The 12,605-nt window shown below is 58.7% G+C and overlaps 1 protein-coding gene and 1 pseudogene across 5 annotated transcripts; one reads left to right on the top strand and one right to left on the bottom strand.

Annotated features, from left to right (window-relative positions):
- Nucleotides 1-341: 341 nt before the first annotated feature.
- On the bottom strand, nt 342-962 carry LOC308535052 (proteasome assembly chaperone 2-like; annotated as a pseudogene). Its single transcript has one exon. The product of its transcript is annotated as a proteasome assembly chaperone 2-like (transcript).
- Nucleotides 963-5,888: 4,926 nt separating this feature from the next.
- Nucleotides 5,889-12,248, top strand: LOC308535326 (glutathione S-transferase theta-2B-like). 4 transcript variants are annotated; one of them, XM_081114171.1, is made up of 9 exons: nt 5,889-6,117; nt 6,379-6,411; nt 6,691-6,810; nt 6,962-7,085; nt 8,939-9,137; nt 9,796-9,883; nt 10,729-10,879; nt 10,975-11,148; nt 11,708-12,248. In XM_081114171.1, the coding sequence occupies exons 1-9, from the start codon at nt 5,933-5,935 to the stop codon at nt 11,915-11,917; spliced, it is 1,284 nt and encodes a 427-aa protein (XP_080970297.1). In that variant the 5' UTR covers nt 5,889-5,932; the 3' UTR covers nt 11,918-12,248. The 4 variants fall into 4 exon arrangements, with proteins under 4 accessions (XP_080970297.1, XP_080970300.1, XP_080970299.1 ...); XM_081114174.1 differs by lacking the exon at nt 6,691-6,810 and having other exon boundaries at nt 6,005-6,411; nt 9,007-9,137; XM_081114173.1 differs by lacking the exons at nt 5,889-6,117; nt 6,379-6,411 and having other exon boundaries at nt 6,449-6,810; nt 9,007-9,137.
- Nucleotides 12,249-12,605: the final 357 nt, after the last annotated feature.

Below are 12,605 nucleotides of genomic sequence, written 5' to 3'. Positions count from 1 at the left end.
GCCTCGGCTGCTGAAAACAGGTTTCTGGCCTTTGTTTACTGTCTGTATTTGATACAATGTTGCGGTCCGGCTGGCTGAAGCTCGGCTGAGTAAAGCAGGTTTCTGGGGTTTTTTTAGCTTCTATATTTGCAACATAGTTGCTTAGAGTTGCAGCTGAGAGGCCGGCAAGTCAGGCGGGAACGTTGGAGTCCTCCGTCACTGAAGCAAGCAAGCCTCCCTGTTCGCATCAGCTGCCTGGCTGCCGGCCGCCATCTTGGCTGCCAGTTAATTTGCATATCTCGGCCCTACTCTGTGAGTGACAGGGGGATTAGCCAATGGGAAGGGTAGCGGTCATAGGCCAATTACCATCTTTCTGTTTTATTAGATAGGAGGATTCCACAAGACCTAATGCATCTGGGATATTGTCTCCTTCCTTCATCATAGAGTGTTTTTGTGATACCTCCTCCAGGTATACGGATGCCATATTCAGAATCACTTATTTCAGGAATGCATGGGCTTTTTTCCATTTCTTCCCAGTTAAGGTTTTTTTAAATTTTATTTTGAATACTTTTTTGCAGGGAAGGTGTAAGTAGGTACCTAATGGGAGTGCTGCGAAGTTGTAGATCACTATGGTGATATGAATGACTGCTTGAAAGAACAATAACTTTGGCACAGTGACTACTTCTCACCCATGAAAGCAGTTTTTCACAGAATGGCTTTGATTTATACTTAATAACAATGGATCTTCACTGAAGAACCACTAGCTTCTTTGAAGGCAATGAATTTTCTTCTGATGTTGCATATGGACTATTTCCAACCATCGGCACAAGACAATCGGTATAGAAGTAACCAATTTTACACACATTCCATGCAGAAATAATCAGATCTATTGCAAGCTGGCCAACGTTTCCAACGGATACTGCCGGCATCAGGAGCGTGACACCCGCGAGGTCGCAGGCCGACTCACCGCAGGGAACAGACATGGTCGCACTGAAGTGGGAGGCAGGAGGGAGGCCCGCCCAGCCTTTAAAACCCTCGACACGATGGTCCCACCGACCGCTCTCCCTCCCAGGAGCACACCTTCCCCGTCCCCTCGGCGGCCCCCACAGGCCAGCGTCTCCTGAAGTCTAGGGGTCCCCACGAGGCTTGCAACCTGGGGAGCCGTGGGCAGCGGCAGCTCCTCCTGGGCTCACCCCAGGCTCACCCCACCCCCCGACCCTGTCCCCCAGACCCCCTTTCTCTGACTTCCCAGGGAGCCAGGGCTTCCTCAGCTCTCCTGTGGCTTCCTTCCTCCTTTTTAACAGTTTGCTGATTTTTGGAGAAACATGGATGGAAGTGCACATCACCACCAATCGGCTCCTCCTGCACGACCCCCCACCGGGGAAGCCCGGGCATGCGCCCTGACCGGGAATTGAACCTGTGACCGCTCTGTGCCCGGGGCGCCGCCCAACCCACTGAGCCGCACTGGCCAGGGCTCCCGTTGCTTCTTACACGCTGAGCCCTTCCTTGCTTCACTGCCCCAGCTTCGGTCAATGTTCCTTCACAGTCGCCTGGACTTGTGTTGTGAAATCTTTTTTGCACAAAGTCAAGAACCCACAGGCTCCTGGCCGCCCTTGGGACACCCGCCCAGGGCCAGGTCCCCTTTCCGGTAACACCTGGTGGGCAGACCGGGCTGCCCCAGGCCCCTGGAGCCTGCGGGCCCCGAACAGCAACACTTCAGTTTTCCAGGCTTCCCCAAAGGGCCAGGCCCTGGACACCCGCCAGCCGAGCCCGCTGGCCCCAGTGGGGTGGGGTGGGGTGGGGTGGGGGTGGGGGGGTGAGGGAGGTGCCTTGAGGGGGTGAGCGGGGCTGCTCCGCCGGAGGCAGGGTCAGCTTTGAGTAAAGGCCAAGCTGACCTCCCCACGCAGGCCAGGCCAGGCCCGGTCTGAACCTACTCCCCCGTCGGCCGAAAGGACTGTGTGGGCGCCCTGCGTGCGTGCCCGCTCCCAGGTTCTCAGGCAACCTCCCCGGCAGGACCCCGCGGTACCCTCACAGCCCTGGGAGGCAGCTGTTGGCGGCCCTGCTCTCAGGGGGAAGCCGAGGCCGGAGGCGAAAGGAGGCGGCTTCCCCCAGTCACACGGCAAGTTAACATGGCCCAGCCTGGGGGACCCAGCCTCGGGGGACCCAGCCTCGGGGGCCCAGCCTCAGGGGACCCAGCCTCGGGGGACCCAGCCGGGGGGGGGGGCCAGCCTCGGGGGCCCAGCCTCAGGGGACCCAGCCTGGGGGACCCCAGCCTCGGGGGCCCAGCCTGAGGGGGGTGCAGCTGCAGGAAGAGAGCCACCCTCACCACTGCCGTCCTCCCCGACTGCGACTGCGGCTCTTTTCCTTCCAAGTCTTGGGGTTTTCCCTCCCATCTCCCCTCCCCCAATGACATGGGCGAGTTTCCAGCAGCCCGTTGCGGGCCAGGCAGGTACGGGCACCGGCACGGGGGCTGATAGCCCCGTGTAGCCTGATCAGCTGGCCCGGCTCCCACCCCGGACCCCTTTAGGACGTGCACCTGTGGCTCAGGAGTCAGCTCGCCCAGCTGTGCGCTCAGGAGGGGGCGGTGGGGGCGGGGGTTGGAGGGAGGCAGGTGGGCTGGGGAGCTTGGGCGCCAACACAAAATTAGCCAAAATTAAGAGGCCAGCAGTCCCCCGTCTGGTTCAAAGGCTACCTTCCCTTGAGCTCTCTCTCCAGGGGCAGCCTTGACACCTGTCTCCAGTTCATCAGAGGTGGGTGAACGCCAAGGTGAATGGCACCTAGGCGGCGGCTGGGTCCGGGGAGGGGCCCCAGCAAGGCTTTCAGCTGTCAGGTGTGTTTGAACAACTCACATAAGGTATTAAAGTGGGATGTGAGGGCGATCTGGCTGCGACATCTGTCACCCCATTGATCTCCAGGGTTGATTCGGCTGATCTGGCTGGCTAGGCGGTGTCCCCCTCCTCCCTCACCGGTCCATGTGCGTCCCCCCAGGAGAGGACCGGTCTTCGGTCAAGGGTATAGGAGTAGCTGCGCTCCCCTGCTAGAACCGCCAAACAAGCTCCCAAGGTATTAAACTGGATGAGGCCCCGCTGTCTATTGCCAGTTCCCTCTGTCTCCCGGGGGAGTGGCTGTGGGCATTTGGGATGTGGCTAAGGCGGAAGGTAAAATTGGGGGACCGGTCATATACGAGTCGAGTGGACAGATTCATGTGCTTTGAAATCACTCCTGGGTCTACTGAGTTAGAGCTTATGTGGGTGCATACACGGCTCCTGGGGACACGCCGACCACCAAAAGGTGGCAGAATGACCGATTCTTTCTGTAGGAAACGTTACAAAATCATGGTCACATGAAAAGGTAGCCAAAGAGTCTTCAGTCCAGAGATAAGGGGAGAGGTAATTTTTAAAGGTGAAGTTGCACCCAGCAGTTAAGTAAAACTTTTTTTAAAAAAGAAAAATATGTCAGGATATTGTTTTTGAGTTTGTGATCATTTGTGCATTTTTTTGGGGGGTGAAATTCCTAATTTCTGTTCTGAATCCAAACAATCTCTTCTTTAAAAAAAAAAAAAAAAAAAAAAGGACTTATTTTGTGTGTTGACAATGACCTGGTCTTCCGTTCAGCCTCCTTTTGCAACCAGCTCTTCACTCAAGACTCAGTGGCCCCCCTACCCATGGGTCAGACTGTTTTTGTTTTTTTAGAGAGAGTAGGAAGGGGTGGGGGGGGGGTGGAGAGAGAGAAACATTGATGAGAGAGAGACACATCGATTGGTTGCCTTCTGCACACGCCCTAACCTGAACCGGGGATCTAACCTTCAACCGAGGTACGTGCCCTTGACCTGGAATCGAACCTGCAACCTTTTGGTGCCCAGGCCGGTGCTCCAACCACTGAGCCCTCCGGCCCACGGCCTGGGTCGGATTCTCGTTGTCTGTGAATGGGGTCCTGCTCTTCCCCACGCTCTGCCCTCAGGCCATGCATGCTGCTGCTCTCTGGACCTGGACGCCCCGCTTCATGCTTATAAACTGTGTGACATAACCCAGCAGCTTCCTGACCCTAAGCTCACTGACTCCTCTTCTCGCACACAGACCACCGGGAAGGACGCGGAGGCCAACGCCAGCGCTGAGGCCGAAACAGGTGAGGGCACTGAAGGCGATAGGGTAGCACCGGGGTGGACTCAAGGCACCTGGGGCGGCCCAGCGCGCTGCCGGGCTTGGTCCCAAGGCCACCCCAGTTGGTGACAGAATAACTGTCCCTCACAGACGCCCAGCCAGGGCTCCTTCCCCCCTGCAGCCGCCTCCCTCTGCAGCCAGAAATGCCTTTAAAAACTTATTTTTTTAAATTACGGTTGACATACATTATTAGTTTCAGGTGTACAGCCCAGTATTTTATTTTGTTTAATCCTCATCCAATGATATTTTTCCATAGGTTTTTTAAAAATATATGTTTATTGATTTCAGAGAGGAAGGAAGAGGGAGAGGGAGATAGAAACATCAATGATGAGAATCATTGATCGGCCGCCTCCTGCACGCCCCCGACTGGGGATCGAGCCCGCAACCCAGGCATGTGCCCTTGACCGGAATCAAACCTGGGACCTTTCAGTTCGAAGGCCGATGCTCTATCCACTGAGCCAAACTGGCTAGGGCTCCATTGATTATTTTAGGGAGAGTGGAAGAGAGAGGGAGACAGAGAGAAACATCATCGATGTGAGAGAAACATGCCTCCTGCTAGTGCTTGGACCAGGGCCCCAGGCCGGGGAGGAGCCTGCAACCAAGGTACGTGCCCTTGACCAGAATCGAACCCAGGACCCTTAGGTCCGCAGGCCGACGCTCTGTCCACTGAGCCACACCGGCTGGGGCGTGCCTGGATTTTTATACGGTTTCATTCACAGGTTCTCTTGGTTTTACTTAAGCAGGAACGCTGCGAGGACTTGCCCGAGATCACTCAGCTAGTGAGTGGGAAGTCCAGGTGTCAGACCCAGGGCCAGGGAGAAAGGACGGCAACCGGTCAGGCTGCCAATGAAGTTGCCCTGGCCCTCTTGGCAGATGGGGTGGCAGGGATGTGGCAGCGGCAGGCTGTGGCCTGCACAGCGTGGCTCCAGCCCCTTCTTTGCCCCGGTGATGCCCCAGGCCGTGGGGACCGGGCTTTCTGGTCACACGTCCTTGCATTCAAGGGCCCCATACCCTTTATTTATTTTTTATTTTTTGAAAGGAAAGGGAGAGAGAGAAACATCAATGATGAGAGAGAATCATGGATTGGCTGCCTCCTGCATGCCCCCCACTGGGGATGGAGCCCGGAAACGTGGGGAGCTCCGGGAGTCCCCGTCAGCCATGTTCCCGAAAGGCACGCGGCCATTCGCCTACGTCCCAGGGAGACCACCACCGAGACCCCAGGCGCCCCGGGGCAAAGGGTGAGCAGAGCAGGAACACCACGGGAGGGGGGTGGTGGGCAAGCCCTACGAGGTGGGTCCCCTGTGAAGTCACCCCATTGACTGGGATTGCTGAGAGGAGCCTCCTCCACACCCACCCAGGCAGCCTGACATGGGACAGCTCTTAAAACCAGTGTCCACTTCTCTGCAGGCCGCCCCCCCAGACCCAGGTGTCCTCCTCACCTCCCACTGGCACTCCCTCCTTGCACTGCCCCCTCCATCTGACCCTCTCCCCTCCTTCCCCCGGAGGTAAGGACCCCAGAGGTGAAGGCAAGTCTCAGAGTGGAGAGGGAGCGGGAGGCCCCAGCAAGCGCCTGGGCAGACCCCCAGCCCCGGGAAGGCCACCTCTCAGGACCCTTCCTGCTCCGGGCTGGGCTCTGGATTCAGGTCAAAGAGCTTTTGCTCCTTCTCCTATATGCCCTCCTTCCTCTCCCTCCCGCCCTGTTCGCCTTCCCTACCCGATCTTGTACATAAAAACATCAAGTTTCCCAAACGGAGGGGATGGCACGGTCTGCTCAGTGACCTGGTTTATGGGCCATGGCTCAGCTGTGGGGAGGCCTCCTCGCTTTCTCTCTCTCCCGTCTCCACCCCCCTTTCCTGCCTTCCTGGCCTCCCTCCTCTTCTTCCCCTCGGGTTCTCTGCACAGTTGCTGCCACTCGACACGCCCAGTGGGCACAGCCGGAGTCCCCGACCCTTGCCTTCTGCCCAGGATCGGAAACCACGTGAGACCCCCCCCACCCCAGACTCTCCCCTTTTCGCCTCCGAGGCCCCAGCGCTGCCTACGCTCCCCACCCCCTCCCTTCAGCCTCGGACACCGCCTGGCATAGAGCCACCCAGCACCCTCAGGGGTCCTGGGCGCAGTGGCCGCTGCGGTCACCCGGGCGAGTTTAACGGAGCGTAACGGACCAGCGCGAGCCAGGCGCCCGTTGCCGGAGCTGTCTGTTGCCAGGGCAACCTGTCAACTAACCTCCACCTCCCTCCAGCCAGCTCCGCGCACGTGACGCGGGCGGAGGCGGGTGAGTCTGTCCCGCCCCAGCATGCTCCGCGCGGGGTGGGGGTGGGGGGACCAGGGGCGGGGCTGGGACCAGCGTGGTCAGTCACCCCAGCAGCCTGGGCACACGGGTCCTGGCAGTGCCTGCTCTGAGGGCAAAGGGAGGGAGAAGAAAATGCTGAGCCAGGGGCCTGCCAGGAGGCAGGCATCCCCGAGGAGGATTATCTGGCTTAATGGTTATTGTTTGCATAACCTGTGTGTGAGCCCGGTGCTTTGAACCTGTTCTGTGCAAAATAACGGACAGCCCCGCCGCTGTGGCCAGCTGGGTGAGTGTAGGGAGCGGCTCTGGAGTCAAGCCCCGGACTGACCTATGGCAGAGCCACATGCAAGTCCCGGCTTGGAGGGCAGAGCCCTGCCAGCACAAGTAAGCCTGACCTTATGTCCTCCCTTGTTCCTAGGTAGCGAAGGGGCTGTGGGCGGTGCAGCAAGTGCTGCCAGATCAAGGCTAAGCATGGAGACCCCTCCCCTGGCTTTGCTTTGTGTGCTCTGATTATGAAATAAAGCTTCGCTTTCAGGCTGGGTCTCCGTGTCCTCATCCAGGCAGCGATCCGCCTGGCCCCAGCTGTATGCTCTTGTCTGTCTTCTTTAATCCTTCACCGCCTCCTCGGGGTCGTCCCTGGCCGTGCTGGCCGGGTTCAGGTGAGCATCCGCAGCAGTGAACCAAGGGGTCATGGTTGGATTCCTCCCGGTCGGTCGGGGCAGTGTCCGGTTGCGTGTGGCAGGCTCGATTCCTCAGTAGGGGGCTTGCAGGTGGCAGCTCTCCCATAGATGTTTCTCGCTCTTCTTGTCCATCCCTCTCTCTCTCTCTCGCTAAAACAGCGGTTCTCAACCTCTGGGTCGCGATCCCTTTGGGGGTCGAACGACCCTTTCACAGGGGTCGCCTAAGACCATCGGAAAACACATCTATAATTACATATTGTTTTTGTGATGAATCACTGTGCTTTAATGATGTTCAATTTGTATTGAAATTGGGGGTCACAACATGAGGAACTGTATTAAAGGGTCGCGGCATTAGGAAGGTTGAGAACCGCTGCTCTAAAACATCACAAAAAAAACCAAAAAGTACAGATACTTGAGAATGGTCGCTTGGTCAGGCTGAAATGAAACCTCCAGGCACTTTGGCCTCCACCTCCAGAGGGGGCGCCACCCTGCAGAACCTGGTGCTTGCACTTGTGAATGCGTTTATGATGGAAGGAGGTTAGAACACGCCACCTCCATATGGACTGTTTCAGGTTAAAGACCGTAGAAAACAGCAAATATGCCCTAGCCGGTTTGGCTCAGTGGATAGAGGTCCCGGGTTCGATTCCGGTCAAGGGCACATGCCCGGGTTGCAGGCTCGATGGATGATGGTGCAGGAGGAGGCAGCTGGTCGGTGACTGTCTCATCATTGATGTTCCTCTCTCTCCCTCTCCATTCCTCTCTGAAATCAATAAAAATATATTACAAGCCCCAACTGGTTTGGCTCAGTGGCTAGAGCGTCAGCCTGTGGACTGAAAGGTCCCAGGTTCGATTCCCGTCAAGGGCATGTACCTTGGTTGTGGCACATCCCCAGTAGGGGGTGTGCAGGAGGCAGCTGATCGATGTTTCTCTCTCATCGATGTTTCTAACTCTCTATCCCTCTCCCTTCCTCTCTGTAAAAAATCTATAAAATATATTTTAAAAATATATTACAAAAATAAAAAGAAGCTCAGTGCTAAGTGGATTGGGCCAAAAGAGGGGCTTCCGGGAGACCTCCTCGTCTTGTGTGGGGGAGAGGTGTAGCTGACTCCCAGGGGGAACTGGACTCAGACCTGGTTCTCTCCTCCACTCCTCTTTGAATCAGCTTCTTTCTCTCTCGGGACAGCCGGCCTGGTGAGCTCAGGACAGTGATTCGCGGTGGCCCCCTTCACTACGCCCACATTTACCCTCACAAAGGACCCGTCTCCCCTGGGTGCCAAGTTCAGAAATCCTAGATTTGCCTGCTTGAGCCACCGGCCAGAGGGATGGACTCCTCTGAAGGACTCAGGGTGGGTGCCCAGCCTGGCCCAGCCCTGCCCGCACCGGCCCTTGGCCTCTGGGAAGACAGCAGGAGGGAGGGAATCGATGGAGGGAGGGGTCAATGGGGAAAGTAAGAAGCGGAGAAGAAAGGTCAGCTCGCCTTCGCTCACCTTTGCCAAGGATCCCCTGCGCCCCCTGCCCGCCTTGCGCCCTCTCCTACCGCACCGCCTCTCCCTCCCCACTGTGCGCGCCCCTTCGGGCGGCCGTGCGCGCGGATCTGGTGAGAGATGCAGGCGCCCGAGCTGCGGCCTGACCCGACCCGCGGCACTCGCAGCTGGGTGTGGCCTGGGACCCGGGGTCGAAGTCTGAGCAAAGCAATCTCACAGCAAAAAAAAAAAAAAAAAAAATGTTTCGATGGAACTTAACCAGACAGGGGCGGGGCGGGGGTGGGGGAGCGGGGCGGGGCGGGGGCAGGATGGAGTTGGGCATTCGACCTGGTGGGACGCGCCCCACAGAGGGGCGGAGCGCGGGCTCCTATTTCTTCGGAGTGGCCTGGCTCCTGCCATCATTGCCGACCTTCCAGGGCTGCCTTCCCTGTCGCCATGGGCCTGGAGCTCTACCTGGACCTGCTGTCCCAGCCCTGCCGCGCCGTCTACATCTTCGCCAAGAAGAACGGCATCCCCTTCGAGCTGCGCACCGTGGAGCTGCTCAAAGGTGGGCCCGGGCTGCTTCCCGGGTGTCCACGGCCGGTGCACCCACTGGCTCCTCGCCCTGCGACTCCCTGAGGCCCCCGCGGTCCACAGAGTTCCCTCACCACCACTGTCGTCTCCTCTGTGCTGTGTGGCCGTGGGCAGGTCACAGGCCTTCTCTGAAAGGCTGTGATATTCGGCTCCGATGGGTGGGAAGCTGGATCTTCAGAGTCACCGCCCTAAACAGCACGCCTTTCCGTTCACAAAGCCCTTAGACCTTTGGGGGGACTGTCCCACTGTGGGGGGAAGTAAGGGGTGGGAAGAGCTGAGGCACCCCTCCCCTTGCTCACCCCAGTCCTGTCTAAGTAACTTCTCCTCACCTGGCTGCACCCAGCACAGCCCCCCTGTCACTCCGAAGGTGGCAGGGCAGGGGTCCCGCCTGGGAGTGGGGCAGAAGGCCCAGTGACACTCCCCCCCCCCCAGCCCCTGCTGTTTCCAGCCTGGCAGGGGGCTCTGGTTGGAGGAGGGCGAGGAGGGTGGGATCAGCTGCCTCCTGCAGGCCCCACACTGAGGATCGAGCCTGCAGCCCCCATGTGCCTGACCTCCTGGTTCCTGGGTCGGTGCTCAGCCACGGAGCCCGCCGGCCAGGCGGTGCAGACCTTTTCTGACCTCTTTCTCCGCAGGGCAGCACGTCAGCAAGGGGTTCTTACCGGCCAACAGCCCGCAGAAGGTGCCCGTCCTCAAGGACGGCGACTTTGTCTTACACCAAAGGTACTCTCCTTCCACCCGCCTCCGGAGCCCCCAGCCCGCAGGCCCTCCAGACCCCGCATGGCACCGAGGGCCAGGGTGAACGAACGGTGCAATGAGAGCAGATGGCTGGGGTGACCGGGGCTCCCAGGGTGACACAGCGCATCCCTGCACCTCTCTCTCTTCCTCTTTTTAAAAAATATATTAAGCCCTGGCCGGTTTGGCTCAGTGGATAGAGCGTCGGCCTGCAGACTGAAGGGTCCCAGGTTCGATTCCGGTCAAGGGCATGTACCTTGGTTGCGGGCACATCCCCAGTAGGGAGTGTGCAGGAGGCAGCTGATCGATGTTTCCCTCTCATCGATGTTTCTAGCTCTCTGTCCCTCTCCCTTCCTCTCTGTAAAAAATCAATAAAAAAATTAAAATATATATATATTTATATTGATTTCAGAGAGGAAGGGAAAGGGAAAGAGAAACATCAATGATGAGAGAATCATTGATTGGCTGCCTCCTGCATGCCCCCTACTGGAGAGCAAGCTGGCAACCTGGGAATCGAACCCAGGACCCTTCAGTCTGCAGGCCGATGCTCTATCCACTGAGCCAAACAGGCCAGGGCTGAGATGAGGTTCTTGAAGTACAGAACAGAAGGTCTGGCCAAGGGTTATTGCCCAAGACCGAGAAGAAAGGAGACTCAGGAGGGTACAGTCAGGGGAGAGCGAGGAGGCAGTGCCCGGGGAGCAGGGGTGGGAGGGGAGGCCGGCCGTCAAATGCAGACAAGCCCCAGGGCCCCACGGGGATGGGGATGGGGGGCAGCTGGGGATGAAGGCCAGGAGCCAGGGTCTTCACAGCCACCGCCCTGCGTCTGTCCCCAGCGTGGCTATCCTGATCTACCTGAGCTGTAAGTACCAGACGGCGGACCACTGGTACCCACCCGACCTGCAGGCCCGCGCGCGCATCCACGAGTACCTGGGCTGGCACGCGGACTTTATCCGGGGCACCTTCGGGGTGTGCCTGTGGACCAAGGTGAGGAGCGCCGTCCGGGGTGGGGGGCCGTTGCCTGTCAGGGGCCTGGGAGGAGGCGGGGGCCACGGACTGAGCCTACACTTTGCCCGTGTCAGGTGCTGGCACCGCTCATTGGGGTTCAAGTGCCTGAGGAAAAGGTGAAGCGCAATAGGGCCGCCGTGGACCAGGCGCTGCAGCTCCTGGAGGACCAGTTCCTGGGGGACAAGGCCTTCCTCGCCAGCCAGCGGGTGACGCTGGCGGACCTCATGGCCCTGGAGGAGCTGATGCAGGTACGAGCTTGCCTGGTGAGCGGCATCTGCGGGCAGCACCCTCTTACCGCAGCGCTGAGGCCTGGAGGGCGCCAGGGCTCCGCCCAGCAGCACAGAGTGCTTCTGGCTGAACTGGTGCTGGAGCCGCGACCTGCTGCTTCCATCCTGGGCGGGGTTTCCTCCTGGTGCTTTTTTTAAAATTTAATTTATTTATTTTTATTATTTTTAATATATTTTTATTGATTTCAGAGAGGAAGGCAGAGGGAGAGAGAGAGAGAAACATCAATGGCGAGAGAGATTCATTGATTGGTTGCTTCCTACATGCCCCACACTGGGATCGAGCCCACAACCCAGGCCTGTGCCCTTGACCGGGAATCAAACCCATGACCTCCTGGTGCATAGGTCCCCGCGCAGCCACTGAGTCGGGGCCGTGCTGGTGCTCCCAGGCCCTGCGGCGGGCGCTCTGCCCGGGGCCTCGCTCACATGGAGGTTGGAAAAGGACCCTGACTGACGCCTGTGCCAGGCCTCCTGGCATTGGGACCTCGGTATCTCACCCACGTTCCCATCCATGTCCCCTCAGGTGGTGGCTCTCGGCCAGGACGTGTTTGAGGGCCGGCCGCGACTGGCTGCGTGGCGTGGGCAGGTGGAGGCTGTCCTGGGGGCCGATCTGTGCCAGGAGACCCACGGCCCCATCCTGAACATCCTGGAGCAGGCGGCCAACAAGCAGCTCCCGCCGCCCCCCCCTGAAGCCCACCGGAGTATGCTGCTTCGCATTTCCAGGATCCCCTGAGGGCGGAGGCGCTGGCCGGCCGGCGAAGACTAGCAACCTTCCCTCTGTGTCTGACTTGTCCCTTTCACCCTTTCCATCCTGTCTCCGCTCTTGTCTCTGACTCCGGGAGGAGCTCTGCACAGGCAGGCCCCCGACTGTCCTCGGCAGCGCCTCTCAGGTGCCGCAGACATAAGCACTGGATGAAAACCCACCATGTGGCCCTGGCCGGTGTGGCTCAGTGGATAGAACGTTGGCGGGCAGGAGGCAGCCGATCCATGATTCTCTCTCATCGTTGATGTTTCTCTCTCTCCCTCTCTTTTCCTCTCTGAAATCAATAAAAAAAATATTTTTTAAAAAAGGAAATCCCCTCTGTTGCTGTGTGGACCAGGGTGGAGGCAGAGCAGCGGGCCTGGAAGCTGTGAGGTTGGCCAGGCCATGAGAGACCATGGGGCATAAGAGATGCAGGATGTAGAGTGACAGTGAGGCCGCAGCTGGCGATATAGGGGTGGGTTGGGGTGAGGAAGAGGGAAGACTCCTAGGACCTGAGCCCAGGGAGTTGGGGGGGTGCACCCCTGAGGTGGGAGCTCTGGAGGAGGGCAGTTGAGAGGGTGGTGCCTTTACCAGGTCAGGATGGTTACTCTGTGGACAGAGGCGAGGCCTGGGCTGGGGATGGGTGGGGCATGTGTGTGTGTGTGTGATAGTGGAGGGA

The sequence above is a fragment of the Myotis nattereri genome (genome assembly GCF_964212035.1).
Source record: "Myotis nattereri genome assembly, chromosome: 19".
NCBI lineage: Eukaryota > Metazoa > Chordata > Mammalia > Chiroptera > Vespertilionidae > Myotis > Myotis nattereri.
This window is presented reverse-complemented; position numbering and strand designations above follow the sequence as displayed.